This window comes from Chlorocebus sabaeus, chromosome 13 (assembly GCF_047675955.1).
Source record: "Chlorocebus sabaeus isolate Y175 chromosome 13, mChlSab1.0.hap1, whole genome shotgun sequence".
Lineage (NCBI taxonomy): Eukaryota > Metazoa > Chordata > Mammalia > Primates > Cercopithecidae > Chlorocebus > Chlorocebus sabaeus.
In genome coordinates, this window is record NC_132916.1 from 12,238,682 (window position 1) to 12,261,855 (window position 23,174).

The window sequence follows — 23,174 nt, forward strand, 5'->3', positions numbered from 1 at the left end:
GGGCCAATGAGTACCTTGGGGAGGGGCGTAGTCATCTGAGTCTGTGTCGCTCTCGCTGCTGTCCTCCACCAGGAAGATTGGGTAGTTCCAGGACATGCCGAGGACGCCGTCTGATTCGTGCAGGAGGACGTGGGCCAGCATCCTGCCGTGGCAATCCATGACAATCACCTGCCCATCAGCCGTGCCAAACAGCACCTGCAATCCAAGACGGGGACCTCTGACCAAGTGGCAGCAAGGGTCAGTTTCTGGCACACCTTGTTGCCTCAATTTGTTCTAGGAAGACAATATATATTTAGAACTAAAAATTGCTAGTTAAGTAACAACAGCACAGTGACACAAAATGTTAAGTAGAACCTCTGCTGGCTATTCCTGCAAGAATTTTAGTCTTCTAATACCGAAATGTGACTAACAGCAGAATGAGTATATTATATGGTATGGCCGTTTTCAAATAATACCAGCAAAATCACTGTTATACTATTTGCAGGGGTTTTCCTTTGTATTTTTGATTGGAGGAGAGGAGTTAGGAAAATATTCATTTACTTTTCCAGAAAACGAAGCAGCAGCAGAGATTTGTTGTTATAATTTTCTCAAATTTAGAAGAAAAAGCTTAGGTTTATGTTTGACCCAAGAGAAAACACATTGGGTTATGTAAGCATGTTATCTAACCATATCTGGAAAAGAAGATCCTCCTGAAACAATGTTTTATTTCCAGTGTTGAATGTTTTACTTCACTGAGAATAATAATGGTATTAATATATTAATTTATAATTAACTTAAGGATGTAGTAATGGTATTAAAATATTAAGTACTTTGCACTAAACACTATGCTGAAAGTTCTGCCTCATTAACTATCAAAACCATGAGTTAGGTACTAGTTTTGCTGGGGGGGCCTAGGTGGGCTTTTGCTACCACAGTGTGCTGAGGGCTGCTCCTCAGACACCTTCCCTGGCTTCACCCATCTCAGAGCACACACTCAGGAGCATGCTGGGTAGTACAGACAGGTACATGGCCAGAGCTAAAGAACGATCTGGGTAGAGGAAGGCTGGATGTTCCCCTCCATGACAGCGGCAAAGGGGCACCTCACAGCTGCTGAACATCCCCCTGCCGCCACCAACCGATCAATAACATTGGTGGTGCCACCAGTGGGACATCCTGAGAGGAATCCTGGGGCCTGGGCAGCAGGACCTCCACCGAGGTGCATCACACTGCATTATCTTCTGCTCTGTGTGATGATGTCTGCAGTTTCTGCATTGGTTGCCATTAAAAACTTTACATCTTTTGTGTCTAATGGGATCTGTCTATCCATCAGCATCTCATTGCAACAATCATGCAAGTTATCTCCACTTTACAAACACACAAACAACTTCAGAGAGGTCAAGTAGGCTGACAAAGGCATTAAGTGATCAAGCCAAGGCTGTCTGACTAGAAAGGCTAGAATTTACCCAAAGGGAGAGCTGGTTAAGGCTTTTTCCATTTTTTGCTTCTTCTTGCTTGAGATTTTAATGTGAAGGTCCTTGGGGGCAGAGACAGTCCATAGCTATATCCCTGGCACCTAACAGAGCTTTGTGTACAATGCAGGCACTCAATATTTATTTATTGCTAAATGAACGCATTAAAGTCTGTGACAAGCAAAAGGCAATTTTAGGATATAAATACTGATGACTGAGAGACTGCCTGCAGAAAGTTCACAGAATTCACAGAGCTATTTTAGAATAAATTGTTCATCAAATATTCCTTTAAATATGATCTATATTTTAATGAATGAACACTAAAAAAGGCTAAAACAATTTGCCTCCAGATGTAGCAATTAATTCATTACTGGAAAGACATAACTACTAGGAACACCATGGAATTCATTTTAGAAAAAGGTGAAATTTTAGCTGTCAAGAAAAAAAATTAGTATCTGACAGCATGTCTACAAAGCCTTCACGTGACACAGGTGTAGGGATCAAGACACTGGAGCATGGGCCACAGGCCTGCTGAAGTCCTGGAAGAGGCGGGTGTTTAACGTGCTTGGTGCGCCGTTTCCAATGCCAATAAATACGAAATATGACTTCTTATAACTTTAACTGAGCTGTACCCACCGCCACATTTATCACTATTCTCATCTCTTTATGTGGGGTTGTGTGATTTCTGACCCCTAGTTACACTGTAAGCTTTTGAGGCGATGGACTGTTACGGACTGAATGGTTATGAGCAGCCTGCCTCCCCAGTCTATGTTGATGGTATCTGGAGGTGAGGTCTCTGGGGGATGATTCGGTTTAGATAAGGTCGAGAGGGTAGGGCACCCACGACGGGATTAGTGCCCATATAAGAAGAGTATGAGAGACCCGAGCTTGCAAGCGCTCTTGCTACCCCCAAGCACTGAGGAAAGGCTATGTGAGGACCCAGGGAGAAGGCAAGCCAGGAGTCAGCCTCTACCAGGAACCAAATTGGCTGGCGCTTTGATCTTAGGCTTGCCAGACTCCAGAATTGTGAGAAATCAATGTCTGTTGTTTAAGCCCCTTGGTCTGTAGTATTTTGTTACAGCGGCCCAAGCAGAGACCTGAACCACATCAGCTTTGCTCAACAGTACCTCCCTAGGCCCTGTCATGGTGTACAACACAAGAAGTATTTGCAAAAGGGAGGAAGTGCCTCTGCATTAAAGGTCTTTTGAATTAATACTCGTTTTTCCATTTTAGAGAAGAAAGGACAGATGAGAGTACATACATGTAATTCCTGAATAAAGGACTGATTAAGTTATCAGAGTTTAGTATCACACTAAAGCAAAACAGAACAAAAAGGGCAGGCCCCAAATCCACTACCATTAATTAATTCCAACTACAGCTCCCATAGGAAGACAGAAACACTATTAAGATTGGAAAAAATGAGAAAAGCAGCACTGACAGTTTAGTCATCAAGCAATGACGGAAGAAATTACTCTGTTTTGGAACAAGTATGTCACAGATAACTGAAGAAGAGTGATACAATATGAAATCAGATTTTAAAAAATCTCTTCCAATACACCTTCTTTTCATGCCTAATCACTTTTAATGAGATAAAGCTTACGTGAGCAAAGGACTTCAGAAGAACAAGAGTGACAGTCTAATAATAATGAATACACATATGGCAAGTGCATCAATCTCTGCTGCTTCTGCTCCTTAATGTTGGTCAAGCAATGAATGTGTTCTGAGTGGGCTGGTGCTCCTGTTTCTAGAATTCTCTGTGCTAGTGCTCCCCAGGCTCGGCTCTAGGTCCTTTTCTTTCTAGGAAACCACAATCATGCCTATAGCCTCAAGGATCCCATTCATAGCTGACTCCCTGCACAGGCCTTTGTCCTGAGCCCCAGACTCTCACATGCAACTGCATTCCTGCCATCTCCCAAAGATGTGCCAAAGGTCCTCAGTGTCAACATGTCTTAAGATCAAAGGCATGATTGCATCCTTTCCTGAGCAACACACACACACCCGGACCGCGTCAAGCAAGGACTGAGGCTTGTGCTTTATCTCCAATGTCTAGTACACCAGCTGGTTCACAGCAGTGCTCAGACACCATGTTTAAAGGCTTCTGGGCCCCACCACACAGAATTAATCTTGCTCTAACGACGGCCCCCACAGCATTCTGAACTTGGTTCTGGTTTTGTGGGCCTGTCTGCCAGTAAACCACAAGCATCTCAAGGGCAGGTCTGCACTCCCAGGTTCTCATTCACTCAGTGACTCAATGAATATAAATTTCTGCCCAAATATTTGCCCAAGTGTTCCTACAAAAATGAAGGAGCAATCTCCTTCCTTTCTTCTTTATAAACCAATTCCCAAATCCTCCCATAAAACTATCCCCAAAAAACACTTTCAAGGATGAATCATGTACATTTCTGTCCCATACTTTCCTGCTGTTTCCTGTGATGAACTGTAGGCTTCAGGTACGGGCAGGGCCACAGGGCCAATGTTCCCTCTGTAATGCATATACCAGGACAAAATAAGCAGTAGAGACATACAGGTCAAGTCATACCAGTTCAATGGCTGCCTCACTGGGTTCGGTTTACTTTGCAGCCTTGAATATACTCACTGCAGGGCAGTTTCTAATAGCAACACGGCCAGGAACCGTGGCTCACACCTATAATCCCAGCACTTTGCGAAGCTGAGATGGGGGGATCACTTGAAGCCAGGAGTTTGAAACCAGCCTGATCAACAAGGTGAGACCTTGTCCTCTACAAAAAAAAACAAAAAAATGTATCAGGGCATGGTGGTGAGCACCTGTAGTCCTAGCTCCTGGGGAGGCTGAGGCAGGAGGATCACTAGAGCCCAGGAGTTCAAGGCTGCAGTGAGCCACGATTGTGCCAATGCACTCCAGCCTGGGTGACTAAGCAAGACTCTGACACACACACACACACACACACCCCCACGGCAATGCAATTATGATATCCATATATAATCTCTTTATTTCAATGTACTCCATTCTAAACCATTTTAGATGCAATTATTTAAAAATAAACACAATTATTATCAGTAGTTTAAAATAAACCAAGCCACAACCAAAGGGGGAGAAGAGAGGATATAAAATAATTGAAAAGACTTCTATTTTGGAAGCCGTGGTATCTCATCAGTACCTTTATCTTTGGACCCTACACATCTAAATTGTTGAATAAAACCATGTTAGGAAATGTCAACTTCAATAACACACGCTTTCAAAAATGTTCACTCTTTTGTAACAGAGTTTAATTTGTAGTATTGGAACTAGTTCCTGAAGGAGGTGACTTTTTCCCACTTACTTGCTTTTATGATTGAAGGCTGGGGGAATACACTAAAAAACTGATTACAAATCCCTCCTAGTGACCTTAGCACCTCTGGTGGCATGCATGTGTAGCTGCAGACAGAGAAATGAAAAAACAGCCATGATGTTCCTCCTTTTCCTTGGAAGGAACTCTTTTTGTTCTGAGATGTGGCTAAAGTAAAAAAAAAAAAAAAAAAAAAAAAATTTTTCTTTTATTTTCGAGATGGAGTCTCGCTCTGTCGCCCAGGCTGGAGTGCAGTGGCGCAATCTCAGCTCACTGCAATCTCCACCTCCCGGGTTCATGCCATTCTCCTGCCTCAGCCTCCCAAGTAGCTGGGACTACAGGCGCCCGCCTCCACGCCCAGCTAATTTTTTGTATTTTTTAGTAGAGACGGGGTTTCACCATGTTAGCCAGGATGGTCTCGATCTCCTGACCTCGTGATCCGCCTGCCTCAGCCCCTCAAAGTGCTGGGATTACAGGTGTGAGCCACCGTGCCAGGCCAAAAAATTTTTTAAGACCTCCCTGTTGGGTTTCAGAATACTGGCCTTCAGATGTGCTTCAAGGCCAGACTTGAATATTTTGCAACTAAATAGTCACTGAAATCAGACAGTTGTAAATGACAGAACTGCTCAATTAATAGACTACTTCCTGTTTTGTTTTGTTTTTTTTTTTTGGATGAAATGTAATTTCAAAGTTGACTATTACAATCACTCCTAAATCTGAATCTTCAGGCTAACAATAATTTGGAAGTCATCTCATCTCTTCACTGAAGAAAAGACCACTTGTAAACTAACCCATTAAGATAAGAGACTCTCCCATGTCTAAAGATTTTCAAAGAAGGAGGTATTCTGCCTCAGGCCTCAAATTTAATGTTAAATGATTCCCATTACCAGAATATTCTTCTCCAAATCTTTCAGGCTCCATTTTTAAGTTTATTCATCCTTCTAAGACACACCCATATATCAATTTGTGGGAGTAAAGAATAGTCTGACTACAGGACCAATACAAAAATGCATTTATGGCCAGGCATGGTAGCTCATGACTGTAATCCCAGCACTTTGGGAGGCCAAGACGGGCAGATCATTTGAGGTCAGGAGTTCAAAACCAGCCTGGCCAACATGGTGAAACACCGTCTCTACTAAAAATTAAAAAATTGGCTGGGCACGGTGGCTCACGTCTGTAATCCCAGCACTTTGGGAGGCCAAGGCAGGTGGATCATGAGGTCAGGAGATCGAGACCGTCCTGACCAACATGGTGAAAGCCCGTCTCTACTAGAAATACAAAAATTAGCTGGGCATGGTGGCACGTGCCTATAGTCCCAGCTACTCCGGAGGCAGAGGCAGGAGAATCGCTTGAACCCAGGAGGCAGAGACTGCAGTGAGCCAAGATTGTGCCACTGTACTCCAGCCTGGTGACAGAGTGAAACTCCGTCTCAAAAAAAAAAAAAAAAAAGCCGGGTATGGTGGTGGACGCCTGTAACCACAGCTACTTGGCTGCGAGGCTGAGGCAGGAGAATTGCTTGAACCCAGGAGGTGGAGGTTGCAGTGAGCAGAGATCGCGCCATTGCACTCCAGGAGCCTGGGGGACAAGAGCAAAACTCCGTCTCAAAAAACAAACAAACAAAAAAAAAACAAGCATTTAACTGGAATATCTCCAGCAGGGTACACAAGTAACTGAAAACACATTACCTCTGGTCAGCTTGGGGATAGAAGGAGGGATCCTTTCATCATATGTCCTATGGAACATTTAGTATTTTATACCATGTGAATATACGATTAAAAATACATCTAAATATACATTGAACGAGGAAGAAAGGCATGCTTCAGGAATATAGCCCTATATCAGCTCTGTGAAGTAAGGCATAACTGCCCAGGGTAGCCACTCACCAAGAGGCCTGGGAAGGTGCACGTGTACTTTGATCAGAAGACCCCAAGAGACGTTGGAATCTGCTTGGCCTGTTGGTGTGTAGTCCGAGCCTGCTGGGGAAACATCCTTTCCTTTGCAAAGCATCGGGCCTGGGGGTCAGCTAGTGAGGCTCATCCTACTTTGAGTCCTAGCGCCTTAGTAAGGGTCATCATTCTGCCTCCCAAGTGTCAGCTTCAAATCCCTTCCCATTTCAAAATGTTACAACTCTTCAAAACACATTGAAATATACTTCTAAACATGATGAAAACAGTAATTTTTTCCTACGGCTACTGATAAACTTCTCAACACGAGCGGAGGGGAAAGGACTTGTTGGTCTGTGCTACCAGTGGCGGCTGGGGAACAGTGGTGCGAGCAGACCCAATAGCACTTGTGACCAGTGCCAATGACAAGCCAAACGGGACTTGAGTTAATGCAGGAAGGACAAATATTTAATCCATAATAAATGCTGCAGCAGGGAGAATGAGGGAGGAGGAGGGAGGCATAGGCTATAGCCAGGGAAGGAGAAATAACTGAAAAGCTGGAAGGAGGCTGTCAATGTGATTAGGCTCTCTGGCTTTAATAACTGGAGCTTATCAAAATTAGGCCCCTACTCTCTCACAAAGCCTGGGAGATGGGCCCTACCAAACAGTTGATTCTCTTGGCAGCCTCTCTCCCAGGCAGGAACGTAAGAAAGCTGGAGCAGTCATCCTCAGGACACAGTCTTGAGTTGTTAGAAACTGTGCCAGTGTTCCAGCCAGACCAACACGGTGAAACCCCGTCTCTACTAAAAAATATAACAAAAAAATTAGCCGGGCGTGGTGTCAGGCACCTGTCGTCCCAGTTACTCGGGAGGCTGAGGCAGCAGAATGACGTGAATCCGGGAGGCGGAGCTTCTAGTGAGCCAAGATCGCGCCACTGCACTCCAGCCTGGGCGACAGGTGAGACTCTGTCTCCAAAACAAAAAAAAAAAGAAAAGAAAAAAGAGAGAGAGAAAAAAAAAAGAAACTGTGTCAGTGTTTGCTCCAGGGTGTGTGTGTGGGAAGGAAAAAGACGGTGTGGATGAAACCATTTATGCTGGGAGTGTGCAGTTTTTAGAGGCCAAGGTTGAGGTCCAGCTGAGAAGAGGGCCCAGAGAGTCCTGACCAGAAGGAGCGAGCCTTTGTCCTGGTGGTGAACACATTTGAAACAGCACATCTCACCCCTCCTGACACATACAAGGACATATTCAATGTCAAGGGCAGGGGCTGTAGAGCAGCAATGCTACGTGGAACCCTAGGAAGATCAATTTTGTAGTTCACCACCTGGCTAAATGGTGGCATTCAGGCAAGGTCCCTGTGTCAAAACCAAGGCCATCATCATGCTGTGGTACTGATGAAGATATATGAAGAAAATCTAACATTGCATTAACAAGAAACTGACTTTAAGAAGGTATACGTAACAAGAGCCAGTGTACATGAATACATTCCTCTCATCTTTTATTCCTAACCTAATTTTTTTTTAGACAGAGTTTCACTCTTGTCACCTGGGCTGGAGTGCAGTGGTGCGATCTTGGCTCACTGTAACCTCTGCTTTCGGGTTCCAGCGATTCTCCTACCTTGGCCTCCTGACTAGCTGGGATTACAGCCGTGCGCCATCATGCCCAGCTAATTTTGTACTTTAGTAGATACGGGGTTTCCCCATGTTGGCCGGGATGGTCTCGAACTCCTGACCTAAGGTGATCCACCGCCTCAGCCTCCCAAAGTGCTGAGATTACAGGCATGAGCCACTGCACCTGGCTTACTCAATGTAAAACTCAAGAAACATTTTTATTTAGCATATTTTATAATTCATTAATACTGAGTGCTCTATCTGGTGATTCATCACCTGAGTCCAGAGATAACAAAGGGTGACTTAATTTCTAGACATCTTAACTGTCGTGTCAGTCAACCAAAATACTGACAAAACGAAAAACTACAAACATAGTAGCTGCACCTGTTTCTCCTAAAGAAATGTATTTTATTCCACAAAGTGCGACAGAATTTCTCAAATACATGCAAAAAGAAATAACTAAAAACGAACCAGTATCAATCGTTGGATAAAGATAGCCCTGAAGGGTGGGAGGCTGTCTCCCAATTTCTTTCCTGAGCAATTCATCCTCCTAACTGTGATTCCTGTGCTCCTTGCTGATTTTGACAAGAACCATTCCTATATATGTTTAGTTCAGGGTTTAAAATAAAGATGGGTTTGCCTTGTGTAGTATTCACACTACTAAAAAGTCATGGGCAGATCTGATGGGAGGGAAGAAAAAGGATCACTCTTTGTGTTGGCTTAGACTAAATCTCATTGCAAAGTTGAGTCCCCAAGAGCTACCAGCAATTCCACTCTACCAGCCCTTTAACCTACTTACAACGTACTCACCAGTCACTGGCAAGGGTTTTCAGTGTAGGAGCTGACCAGTGGGGTTTTACTTTAGTGGGTTTGTGGTTTTTTGTTTTGTTTTGTTTTGTTTTTGAGACAGGGTCTCACTCTGTCATCCAGGCTGGAGTGCAGTGACACAACCATGGCTCACTGTAGCCTCAGCCTCCTGGGCTTAAGCAATCCTCCCCCCTCAGCCTCCCCAGTAGCTAAGACTACATGTGTGCCCCCACACCCCGAAAATTTTTGCATTTTTTGTAGAGACAGGGTTTTGCCATGTTGCTGGTCTTGCAATCCTGGGCTCCAGTGATCCTCCCACCTCGGTCTCCCAAAGTGCTGGAATTAGAAGTGTGAGCCACCACACCAGGACAGATTTATTTTTTAAAAAAGAAACACTCACTACAAGAGCTTGTGTGAGAGATTACCATGTTCTTTTCTTGTATTGAGCATCAGGATTCAAAACCAGCAGGCTCCTGGAAGGAGGTGAGAGCTGCTCTTTGAGGAAGTGAGAGCTGCTCCAGGTGGGTAGAGGGAGAGAGTTGCTCTGGGAGGAGGTGAGAACTGCTTAGGGAGGAAGAGAGAGCTGCTCTGTGAGGGAGCGAGAGCTGCTCTGTGCCCTGTGTGGGAGTGAGAGCTGCTCTGTGCCCTGTGTGGGAGCGAGAGCCGCCCTGTGTGGGAGCGAGAGCCGCCCTGTGTGGGAGCGAGAGCTGCCCTGTGTGGGAGTGAGAGCTGCTCTGTGCCCTGTGTGGGAGTGAGAGCTGCTCTGTGCCCTGTGTGGGAGTGAGAGCTGCTCTGTGCCCTGTGTGGGAGCGAGAGCCGCCCTGTGTGGGAGCGAGAGCCGCCCTGTGTGGGAGCGAGAGCCGCCCTGTGTGGGAGTGAGAGCTGCTCTGGGCCCTGTGTGGGAGTGAGAGCTGCTCTGGGCCCTGTGTGGGAGTGAGAGCTGCCCTGTGTGGGAGTGAGAGCTGCTCTGTGTGGGAGTGAGAGCTGCCCTGTGTGGGAGTGAGAGCTGCTCTGTGCTCTGTGTGGGAGCGAGAGCCGCCCTGTGTGGGAGCGAGAGCCGCCCTGTGTGGGAGTGAGAGCTGCTCTGGGCCCTGTGTGGGAGTGAGAGCTGCTCTGGGCCCTGTGTGGGAGTGAGAGCTGCCCTGTGTGGGAGTGAGAGCTGCCCTGTGTGGGAGTGAGAGCTGCCCTGTGTGGGAGTGAGAGCTGCTCTGTGCTCTGTGTGGGAGTGAGAGCTGCCCTGTGTGGGAGTGAGAGCTGCCCTGTGTGGGAGTGAGAGCTGCTCTGTGCTCTGTGTGGGAGTGAGAGCTGCCCTGTGTGGGAGTGAGAGCTGCCCTGTGTGGGAGTGAGAGCTGCTCTGGGCCCTGTGTGGGAGTGAGAGCTGCCCTGTGTGGGAGTGAGAGCTGCTCTGGGCCCTGTGTGGGAGTGAGAGCTGCTCTGGGCCCTGTGTGGGAGTGAGAGCTGCTCTGGGCCCTGTGTGGGAGTGAGAGCTGCTCTGGGCCCTGTGTGGGAGTGAGAGCTGCTCTGTGCTCTGTGTGGGAGTGAGAGCTGCTCTGTGTGGGAGTGAGAGCTGCTCTGGGCCCTGTGTGGGAGTGAGAGCTGCTCTGGGAGGGGCAGTTGTTGAGGCTGAATTGTGCTTACAGCCAGCCTTAAAGGGACAACAGAGGAAAATGTTTTCTTAGGGCAAATAGAAAACTCCTTGCAAATAATAAATTGTGACGTTTTGCTTTTGTGAAGTTCGATTTTTTTTCTATCAAAGAATAGACCTCTTCTATGTGTTAGTTGATATTTATACATCAAATATCGGTAAATTACTTTTTTTTTTTTTTTTGAGACAGAGTCTTGCTCTGTCACCCAGGCTGGAATGCAGTGGCGTGATCTCGGCTCACTGCAACTTCCGCTTCCCGGGTTCAAGTGATTCTCTTGCCTCAGCCTCCTGAGTAGCTGGGACTATAAGCGCCCGCCACCACGCCTGGCTAATTTTTTGTAGTTTTAGTAGAGACAGGTTTTCACCATGTTAGCCAGGATGGTCTCAATCTCCTGACGTCGTGATTCCCCCGCCTCGGCCTCCCAAAGTGCTGGGATTACAGGCATGAGCCACTGTGCCCAGCCTGTAAATTACTTTTCATTATAAAACTGTGCGCTGGGCGCAGTTTTGGGAGGCCGAGGCGGGCAGATCACCTAGAGTCAGGAGTTCAAGACCAGCCTGGCCAACATGGTGAAACCCTGTCTCCACTCAAAATACAAACATGAGCTGGGTATGGTGGTGTGCGCCTGTAATCCCAGCTACTCAGGAGGCTGAGGTGGGAGAATCACTTGAACCCAGGAGACAGAGGTTGCAGTGAGCTGAGATCGCACCATTGCATTCCAGCCTGGGCAACAAGAGTGAAAGTCTGTCTCAAACAAACAAACAAACTGTGGTGTTTTCAGCTGAGAAAGCAAAGGGTTATACTACTGTTTTAAAGTTCTATCTTTTCCTTTCTGACTATGCAAGACAAAGGAAGCCCTCAGCAGGGACGTGTGTCTCCGTGGTGCTGCAGATGTGCTCTTCCAGAGCCATGAGCAGAGCCAGACTCAAACTATGTGCTTCAATCCAACAAGAACCTCCCTCCAAGAAAGGAACAGATGAGGTGTGATAATGGCACTGTGGTTATGGAAGGATGCCACGTTTTGAGGAGATTTACACTAAAGTATGTACTGGTGAAATGATATGCTATCTGGGATTCGCTTTAAATACAGCAAAGAAGAAGAAAAAGAAAGGGATAAAAAAGCAAATGTAAAATATGTGGATTCCTTATTTTTCATATGCTACTGAAATTTTTCATAGTCAAATTAAAAAATTATATACTTAAAAATCCCTACAGAATCACTTATTTTTTGATTTTTACAGATGGGGTTTCACTATGTTGCCCAGGCTGAAGTGCAGTGGCTATTCACAGGTGCAATCCCATTCCTGATCAGCACGGGAGTTTTAACCTGCTTTAATGGGAGTTTCTGACTTGAGCCGGCTCACCCCTCATTAGACAATCTGGTGGTCCCCTGCACCCAGGAAGTAAACTGTATTATAGACACCTAAATGACATAGCAAACCACAGCTCAGAACTCCTGGGCTCAAGGGATCCTCCCACCTTAGCCTCCTGAGTAGCTAGAACTACAGGCACATGCCAATGTGCCTTGCCAGAATCATTTATTACTTGGATACTTTGGGGGAGTTAGGGAATTTCCTTGAGTTCTAAATTGGTACTTCAGTCATGACTTTATCTTTTAAAAGTGAATGAATTATTCTTTTCAATTGACCAATGTTTTAACGTTTACCTGCATATGAGTATCTATAACAGTTCATTTTTCATCCCTTAATATATCTGGAAAGACATCTGCATACTAATTATTTTTAAATATTATTTTTATTTTATTTTATTTGAGATAGGGTCTCGCTCTGTTCCCCAGGCTGGAGTGCAGTGAGCAATCATAGCTCACTGCAGCCTCGACCTCCCAGGCTCAAGCAATCCTCCCACCTCAGCCTCCTGAGTAGCTAGGACTACTGGAATGTGCCACTACACCTGGTTAGTTTTTAATTTTTTGTAGAGATGGGGTCTTGCTACATTACCCTGGTTGGTCTTGAACGCTTGGCCTCAAGCAATTCTCCTGCTCTGGCTTCCCAAAGTGGTAAGATTACAGGCATGATTTTAGGCCTGACCTAAAATTTATTTTTAAACCATTTGAACTAAATGAATTAAAAATTCTGTACTAAAATATTATTTTAAATAATCCTATTACACTAACTACTCAAGTCCTGATTCCACTCCACTCCAAATAGCAAATAAAGGTCATATTTCTTGTAAAACATGTACATGAAAAAGCTTTCATCTCACAGATGTCCCAGAGGTGCATAGGCATTCAATGACTGTTACTGCTTCTCTCCCCAGATGACCTGACAGTGCTTAGCTGCCGTGAAGACACAGTGGCCTCAGGGACATGATCACACTAGCACACAACAGATCACACAGGGTGCAAAACCTCCTTAGCAGATGAGAAGGGATTTGGGACCTACCTTTTGCATCCCAAAACAAAAAGGATAAATCTTCTCTCTTTCTAGGTTTAAAAAACATGAAACTAAATACAATCAGCACTGAGGCTAGAGAAGGAAATGCCACCTACTAGTACTGCATGTGCCAAGACCTGAAAAGCTAAAAGCTTTATCACGGTGACTATTTAATACTTATCAGCCCAAACTCTTTCTACTTTATTTGAAATCATGCTTTCAGAGCGTCTAAGGAAATACCAGATTTAAGACTCTCTCCTTTTAAAAAGTTTTTGTATTTATAAAGAAACATTACCTCTACTCCCAGAAAACTAAAAGCTGGATATTGCTAGCAAAAACATGCACTAGGTGAAGAATTCTCATTTCAAAAACAACTACCTTCTAAGCAAGGGCAATTTCTATAGAATATTCTTTAAATAGGGAGATTCTGTAGGTGGGTAGTTAAAATATAATCATGTTTTCAAAAACTCACTTTACCTACATTCTTTCATCCACTATATAAAGTGAAGTATATCTGTACCTGTATTTCAGGAGAACCATTAACCTCCCTTCAAGTGACACATTCTGGTCAAGTTACGTGAAACCTTAAATACTTTCAGTTAAGCTGGTTTGAGCACAATCATCTATAAACTTTAAGTAAAAATAAATAGTCCCAGATAGAAACACAGGAAGTGGAATCAACAGGACTTGGTGACTAAATGAAGGTTGTAGGTACAGAAAAGAGAGTCCAGGCCAGGCATGGTGGCTCATACCTGTAGTCCCAGCACTTTAGGAGGCTGAGGCGGGCGGATCACTTGAGGTCAGGAATTCGAGACCGGCCTAGCCAACATGGTGAAATCTCGTCTTTACTAAAAATACAAAAATGAGCCAGGCATGGCGGCACATGCCTGTGTAGTCCCAGCTACTTGGGAGGGTGAGGCATGATAATCACTTGAACCCGGGAGGCAGAGGTTGCAGTGAGCTGAGATCGTGCCACTGGGCAACAGAGCAAGACTCCATCTCAAAAACAACAAAAAAAAGAAAATTAAAAAAAAAAAGAGTCCCAGTTTAGGGCATAAATGATTCCCAGTTTAGGACACAAACGATGAGCAATTCCCAGTTTAGGGCATACAAGATGAGCAAGAGAGGAGTGCAGCTGAGGGGCCAGAGGGAGAAGAGGCGGGGTGGAGAGGATACTAAGTTCAGACCACAGTGGACTTGAGCAACGTCTACATCTACCCGGAGTTGCTCTGCAGGCATGGTGGTGGTGGTGACAGTGATGGTATCGCAGTGTGAAGGACAAGAGCGACGAGTGTGGGACAGGTGTGGGGAGCTGGCAGTGGACAGACGGGAGCTGATGCAGCTGTGGCAGTGGAAGAAATCACCCAAAGGATAGGAAAAAGGGAAGAGGCCTGAGGTTGGAACCTCAGAAGGGGGACCGAGTTGGAAAGGCGTGCCATGTAAGAGCCAGGGAGGGAGATGACCGGGATGGGAGGAGGAGGTGAGATCCAGCTGGGAGAGGCATTGCTAGAAAGGATGTGCCTGGATGTGTTGACAGGGTCTAGAAGATGCCAACCAAGGTAGCCAAGCAGAGGACGGAAGCACCAGGCTGCCAAGGAGATCGCATCTGAGGCCAAGAGCCCAGAAAGAAGCATGCTCTGTGGCTCCTGAAGTAAGAAATAGGAACCAGTGACTGGGGAGGGAAGCTGCAAATGCCTGGAAGACACACAAAGGATACACATCTTTGCTTGACCCAGGACGGGAGCTACCCTGACTGTGGGGGGAAATGGGTGTCACTAACGTCTATAAGCTTTAACGCCCTGGAACTGTCTTAAGATGATTTAAAAAATGGTTCATGCACCCAAATTATGTATGTGCCTCACTGCAGGAGCTCTGTGGAGATGGGGTGTCAGAGATGACACAGGGACAAAGCCACAGTCTGGGAAGAGTTCTTGGCAAAACCCGTTGTCTCCCACAGCAGAGCAGTGCCTGGGGGCTGCTTCCTGGAGATCTCCCAGGAAGGGCAGGAACAAGGAGAGGGTTTTCTTCCCATGCCATTTTATGTATGTGGCAACTTTCATTCAGAAGTTACCACAAAATTCTTCCACATTCAAACTGGAGTCTCAAATTGAAGTTTGGGGCTCTTCTTTTGACCTATCCTCAGTGGCCTCAGTCACATCAGCTGGTCACTGCCCTAGGAGGACCACACTCAGCCTGGAAATGCTGGGTGGCATATTGGCAAGTCTACCTTTTTCATGGAAACACAGCTCAGGTTCTCACCGCATTCTCTAGTTGAAAGGCTTTCCAAGTGAATTGGCAGTTAGCTAAGATCCAAAACATGCTGGAAGAATCTTTCAAAATGTCAACGTCTCAAATAACTTTCACGTATCAAGGGGCAAGGTATTCTCCTAAACCCAAGGAGAACACAGAGGCAATGAAACATTCTTTCTGGCACACTCTGCTGTGATGCTGGGTGTTTCCAGAACTGCAAAAGCTTCACTGCTACAGCATTACTCTGAATCAACTTAGGACCCAGATATTTTTCCCAGTCATACTTACATTTATTTGACATTTTCTCTTTGTGTCATTCTGGTTTGCTCCCAAGCCCTATAAAACCCATTCTATTTATAAATATATCCCAAGTTTCTAAAGCTGAGTTTATATCACTATTTCTTCTGTAACTTTTCTGTTCTCCAAAATATTTTCTATCAGTCTATTACGAACTGAACTGCATGCTCCAAAACTCATATGCTGAATTTTGTTGAACAAATGTATTGAACCCCCAATGTGACTATTTTTGGAGATGGAGCCTGTAAAGAGGTAATTACAGTTAAATGGGGTAGTATGGGTGGGATCCTAATCCAATAGGACTGGTATCCTTACAGGAAGAGGAAGAGACACTGGAAACGTGGGTGCACAGAGAAAAGTCCATGTGAGAACACAATAAGAAGGCAGGTGTCTGTAAGCCAAGGAGACAGAATTCAGGAGAAATCAGACCTGCCAACACCTTGATCTTGGACTTCCAGCCTCCAGAACTGTGAGAAATACATTTCTGTTGTTGAAACGGCCCAGTCTGTGATATTGTGTCATGGCAGCCCAAGCAAACTAATATAGAGTCCTTACCCACTGAATAGATTCCAAGTAGGATTACATTCCCTTCTTGCAATTTAATGGAAAGCAAATTTTAGCCTGAAGTAAAACACATCCTTTGAACAAATTAGCTGTTTAAGTGTAGATGACATTAACAACATACTGTGAAAAATAACTTCTTTTTGAGACAAAGTTTCCTTCTTGTTGCCCAGGCTGGAGTGCAGTGGCGCCATCTCGGCTCACTGCAGTGCCTCCCAGGTTCAAATAATTCTCCGCCTCAGACTCCGGAGTAGCTGGGACTACAGGCGCGTGCCACCACGCCTGGCTAATTTTTTTGTATTTTTAGTAGAGACGGGGTTTCACCGTGTTAGCCAGGATGGTCTCAATCTCCTGACCTCATGATCCACACTCCTCAGCCTCCCAAAGTGTTGGGATTACAGGCGTGAGCCACTGTGCCTGGCAACTTTGTTTTTACAAAGGTTCCATCAAACTCAGCAACCCTCAGACTGGGATGAGAGTTTTAGTGTGGTTCAGAGTAAAGAATATGTTACCTTTAAAGTATCCTTACCAAAATTGTTTACTCCTACTCTAATCTAGACTCAACTTCCAGTTTATAGGAAATACAAGGGCTAGAAGGAAAATGATACTATGAGTAACCACAATCAGACAAATCTAGAGTGTGGGGACAGCCTATAAGGTAGCCACACTGACTTCATGAAAAAGTCAATTTAAAAAAAAGGAAATTGGGCCGGGCGCGGTGGCTCAAGCCTGTAATCCCAGCACTTTGGGAGGCCAAGACGGGCGGATCACGAGGTCAGGAGATCAAGACTATCCTGACTAACACGGTGAAACCCCGTCTCTACTAAAAAATACAAAAAACTAGCCGGGCGAGGTGGCGGGCGCCTGTAGTCCCAGCTACACGGGAGGCTGAGGCAGGAGAATGGCGTGAACCCGGGAGGCGGAGCTTGCAGTGAGCCGAGATCCGGCCACTGCACTCCAGCCCGGGCGACAGAGCGAGACTCCGTCTCAAAAAAAAAAAAAAAAAAAAGAAACTGTTCTAGACTAAAAGACTGAAGAGACAGAACAACCAACTGCTGTACGTGAATTAAACTGGATCCTGGTTCCAAAAAACCAAAAAAGACTATGAAATACATTCCTGTAACAATTCAGGAAATACAAAGATAGCCTAGATACCAGATAATGTCATTGCTAATTTCTTAGGAGTACCTGTGCAGGTGAAAGGCTTTATCTCAGGAAGCACATGTTGAAATATATAAGGCTGATGTGCCAGGATGTCTACAACTTACTTTCAAAAACAAGAACTACAAAAAAGTGGGGAGTGGTGAGGAAAAAGTGCAAATTTGGTAATTTGTTTCAGGAAGGGTTATTTTCTCAACTTTTCTGTGCATTTGAACACATTCATAATAGAAAGTTGGCAACACAGCGCACAATACAGGCGCACACCACCATGCCCAGCTAATTTTTGTATTTTTAGTAGAGACGGGGTTTCACCATATTGGTCAGGCTGGTCTCGAACTCCTGACCTCAGGTGATCCACCTGCCTCGGCCTCCCAAAGTGCTGGAATTAGAGGAGTGAGCCACCGCGCCCAGCCATGTACTGCTTATATTTTTTAAAGTTGACAGGAAGTAGCCTAAAATTCCACTATAATCCAAAATAGCTCAAGATGTGAGGAAGAGATTTACTTCTGGAAGCTGTTTTAACTCACATTAAAGGCAGAAAGTTCTCGGGGAAGCAGGAAGAGACTCAGTCGGCTTCCTGCTGCTCTACCTTCATGTCCACTGTTCAGAGCCCCCTGAGCTGCAGAGGTGCTGCTTTCCACATCGAACTCCTGACATTACAGTCATTAGGCTGGCGCACAACCTGTCTTTGTACTATTTTTTCATTAATAAAATCAAACCGAGCAACAGATATGAATGAGTGGCAGAGACGGCAAGAGGAGTATTCCTGCTCTACGTCCCAATTCAAACAGGACTGACGGAGTGCCTGATACACATCTTCTCTGTGGTAAATTCTTCCCAGGGTCCTTACTGCTTCAATGACCAACAAACCCTTTTTTTATTATTATTTTTTTTTAAGAGATGGGGTCCCGCTATGTTGCCTAGGCTGGTCTCGAGAACTCCTGGGCTCAAGTGAGCCTCCCACCTCAGCCTCCTGACTAGCTGAGACAACAGGCATTCTGCTGCAACCCTTTTATTTAAAGGCAGTGGGGGCACTTTCCTAGAAGAAAATCCCACCTGTTAGTAAAAGCAGTCATCAGGACAGAGGCTGGGGCCAAGGGCCCAGTTGCTTGCCACATCAGCTCTTTCTTCACATCAAGGTCTACAGAGTCAAGGCCAGACACGTCAGCATGGTCTCCATGCTTCCCATGGCCACTGTCCTACCGACTCCTCCAGCCCCAGGAGTCCCCCTTCACATTCCAAAGCAGCAGGAAACCACTCCCTGTGGTACATGCACACCATGGTGTCAATACTCTGGAACTCTGCTCAGGCTGCCTGGAACAATGTACCCCAGATTCAACTTGGGAGTCACAGCCAGCCCTTCCTGGGAAGTCCTCCTCCACACGTTGCCAAGCCACAGCAGCAGTATTCTGTGTAAGGAGAGGTCTGTCTCCTCGACAGGTCCAATTGTACCTCAAAGGCAAGAGCCACGTCTCTCTCACTGCTGTATTCCCAGTGGACCCCCTGCCTGTCCTACATGTGCGCAGTCTGCTGGGGACACTGGCTGGCACAACTCATCAGAGGACCCTGAGATGAACCTCACAGATGGCTCATGGGTTCCACCACTCTAGGCGAGGAGAGAATGTGAAGCCAAGACTTCCACTCCTGGATTTTTAAGGGCTTTCACATCTGTTCCTTCATTTGATCATTACAAAAGCCCTGCGGATTAGGCAGGAAATAATACATAGTCCTTGTCACACAGGAGAAACCGATACGGGAGAGATCAGGTGCCTTAGGCAAGGTCACTTGGGCAAGGTCACTTAATGCAACACACTTCTGAGACTCTGAGGGTAGTAAAAAGCTATAAAAATGCAGCTTTGTAATAAATGAATCTAAGCATTTCATATAAATACACACAAATACTAGGGATAACTGGAAGTCTTTGGGGGAAAGCAAGGGAAGAAACATGGAGTTGAAAATACCTTTTCATAAATCTCATAATACCAATTTTGAGAAGAGAAAAAATATTTGCCTTTTTACTTGAAAAACGGAAACATTAAATATATAGTGACTAGAGGAAAGCAATTCAGTTTTAAAAAGTGGCTCAAATATGCAAGTTATGGTTCCATATTACACTGCTTGGTTTCTTTTAACCAATAATAAACTTAAATCTCTGCTACAAAACATCCTGGCATTATATGTACTCTGCTGTACATGGAAAACACAAGTTTTATATTTACAAAGGTTTTAACTAGTCAATCCTTATATTTTAAAAACGAATTTCATTTCATTTCATTTATTTCATTTTTGAGATGGAGTCTCGTTCTGTTGTCCAGGCTGGAGTGCAGTGGCACAATCGCAGCTCACTTCAACCTCTACCTCCTGGTTCAAGCAATTCTCCTGTCTCAGCTTCTGAGTAGTTGGGACTACAGGTGCCTGCCACCATGCCTGGCTAATTTTTGTAATTTTTTTTTAGTAGAGAAGGGGTTCACGATATTGGTTAGCCTGGTCTCTAACTCCTGACCTTAGGTGATCCACTCGCCTTGGCCTCCCAAAGTGGTGGGATTACAGGCGTGAGCCACCATGCTCGGTCTCCAAAATGAATTATCAATATAGAATTGTATTGTTCTTACATGTTATTTTCTCATGAAAGTCAAACAGGCATATTAAATTTTGAAATTCGATTAAAAAAAAATGAACCAGAGGCTCATTAGCATAAAATAACTGCTTATAATCTTTCGATTCACTTCCCTCCAGTTCTTTTTAGCATGTGCATGGGCTTCTTTGTTGTCTTACGATGTAGGAAGATACCACACATCCCATTTCCTATCCTGATTGTTTTAGCTTCCTATCAACTTAGTTGATATCTAATATCAACTGCATATTTATGCAGATTTTATTAATAAAAGTGTATGCACATTTTATATAATTAAAACGTTAAATTAATGTTACCAAATTGGTGGGAAATGCTGTTTCTCCAATTTATGGTTCATTTAAAATTTTTGTTTTAATTTTTACTTGAACAGTTTTTTTTTTTTTTTTTTTTTTTTTGAGACAGAGTCTCTCTCAGTCGCCCAGGCTGGAGTGCAGTGGCGCGATCTCGGCTCACTGCAACATCTGTCTCCCGGTTTTACGCCATTCTCCTGCCTCAGCCTCCCGAGTAGCTGGGACTACAGGCGCCCGCCACCATGCTCAGCTAATTTTTTTGTATTTTTAGTAGAGACGGGGTTTCACCGTATTAGCCAGGATGGTCTCGATCTCCTGACCTCGTGATCCGCCCGCCTCGGCCTCCCAAAGTGCTGGGATTACAGGCGTGAGCCACTGCGCCCAGCCCTACTTGGACAGTTTTATTGTTCTTTTCCATTGTGATTCTTAAAGAGGCTTTTGCACCAGTTCCCCTTCTCCTGCCCCTTTCTTCCCTCCGAGCTCCCATGGTTTTAACATCACACACCCACATTTCAGAGGTGTTACCTGTTGATCATCAGGAGTCCATATGCCACACGTAATTTGACTTTCCAAGTTGATTTCGGATGACCAGTGTCTTTGTCCACTGACAGAACCAACCAGGACAAACCCATCTCGATAGGAAATAAGTGCTTGAGTTCCATCATGGCTCCACGTGAAATCACTCACCTTGGGGACACACACACAGAAAAGGGTCAATTTGTAATCTGAAAAGGAAAACACTTTTATCAAAGTCTACACATAGTCATTAACTTAGCCTTTTGGGTAAGATGGAGATGGCCTTAAAACATAACATATGTTATTTGAAAGCTATAAAAAAAAATTATTGAAGCCAGCCACAGTGCCTCATGCCTGTAAACCCAGAATGCTGGGAAGCCAAAGTGAGAGGATCATTTGAAGCCAGGAGTTCGAGCACAACCTAGACAGCGAGATCCTACCTCTACAAAAAATTTTAAGAATTAGTCAGGGCCAGATGCAGTGTTCATGCCTGTAATCCCAGCACTTTGGGAGGCTGAGGCAGGCAGATCACTTGAGGTCAGGAGTTTGAGACCAGCCAGCCTGGCCAACATGGTAAAACCCTGTCTCTACTAAAAATACAAAAATGAGGCAAGCATGATGGTGCGTGCCTGCAGGCCCAGCTACTCAGGAGGCAGAGGTGAGAGAATCACTTGAACTTGGGAGGCAGAGGCTGGAGTGAGCCAAGATCGCACCATTGCACTCCAGCCTGGTCAACAGAGCGAGACTCTGTCTCAAAATAATTAGTCGGCAGTGGTGGCACACACCTGTGGTATTAGCTACTCAGGAGGCTGAGGTGAGAAGATTGCTTGAGCCTAGGAGGTTGAGGCCTTAGTGAGCTATCATTGTGCCTCTATACTCCAGCCTGGGTGACAGAGTAAGGTATTGTCTCTAAAGAAATATTTTTAAGAAAAATTAATGAAACTGACTTCAGTGCATACTGTGCATCAACAGTGTTCTATGTGTTTCATGTACATTAATTCATTAAGCCTCAAGTCAACAGCCTATGGAAGGTATTATTGTTCTCATCTACGGAGAAGACTCAGTCAACAGAGGAGGCAAGAGACAGAAACAGGAAAAATCCAGGAAAAGCTGGCTGCAGGGTCCTTCCTTTCAACCACTGTTACACTGCCTCTCACTTATGGTTAGTAATAGATTCTCCATCAGTGTCTGTTGACCCCGTACCAAAATAGTAAAGCTCTAAGTTTCTGATTATATTCCCCCTTGGTCTTGCTAACAATACCCCCTCAATCAGAATGAAGAAAAAAAAAAAATCTAACTGAAAAACATTACTTATACTTGGGTGTTAAGTCTATCAAATGCATTTATTACATCTATTCAAACGACCACATTTTTCCCTCTATTAATCTACTGTGGTAATTTGTTTGTATGGATTTTTACACATCATCCTATGCTTGCATACCTACCAGAGTCCAATTTAGAGGTAAAGTATTGTCTTTTTATGCACAGCTGAAACTGATTTGCTAGTGTCTTTAGATTTTCTGCATCTGCATTCATGAATGTAGTAGACCTGTGATTTTGTTTTGGTAATGTGCGTCTCTGGATGTAGCAGGGTTATGTTACCTCTCTCAGGATGAGCTGAAGTAGTCTCTCTTTTTCCAATGCCTGGAAGAATTTGTATAAACTGAGATGATTTGTTGCTTCAAAGTTTAGTAGACAAGCCTGCCAAATCATCTGGCTATGTATTTTTGTAATGGGGAGATTATTAACCACTTCTTCAATTTAATAGTCCTAGTACTAAACTTTCACGTTTTCTTTTGAGACAGTGTTTTGTTCTGTTGCCAGTCTGGAATGTAGTGACACAATCTTGACTCAGTGCAACCTCCACCTCCCAGGTCCAGGCGATTCTCTTGCCTCAGCCATCTGAGTAGCTGGGATTATAGGCACGCACCACCACACCCAGCTAATTTTTGTATTTTTAGTAGAGATGGGGTTTTGCCATGTTGGCCAGGCTGGTCTCCAACTCCTGACCTCAAGTGATCTGTCTGCCTCTGCCTCCCAAAGTGCTGGAATTACAGGCGTGAGGCACTGCGCCCAGTCTAAACTTTCAACCTTTTTACTTCTTGAGTCAGTTCTGATAATTTTAGGGCTGGGCGCGTTGGTTCATGCCTGTAATTCCAGCACTTTGACAGGTCGAGGCAGCCGGATCACGAGGTCAAGAGATCGAGACCAACTGGCCAACATGGTGAAACCCCGTCTCTACCAAAAATACAAAAATTAACTGGGCATGGTGATGCGCACCTGTAGTCCCAGCTACTTGGGAGGCTGAGGCAGGAGAATCGCTGGAACCCAGGAGGTGGAGGTTGCAGTGAGCCGAGATCATACCACTGCACTCCA

The 23,174-nt window shown here is 45.0% G+C and overlaps 1 protein-coding gene across 2 annotated transcripts in view; it reads right to left on the minus strand.

Moving 5' to 3' along the window:
- TULP4 (TUB like protein 4) overlaps positions 1-23,174 on the minus strand; it is a 277,080-nt gene that overhangs the window by 61,324 nt on the left and 192,582 nt on the right. For both annotated transcript variants that reach the window (XM_073022299.1, XM_038001150.2), the window contains exons 4-5: positions 20,808-20,969; positions 15-195 (exon numbers count right to left, since the gene is read on the minus strand). In XM_073022299.1, coding sequence (XP_072878400.1) covers positions 15-195; positions 20,808-20,969 — 343 coding nt within the window. The remainder of the gene's footprint in view (positions 1-14; positions 196-20,807; positions 20,970-23,174) is intronic.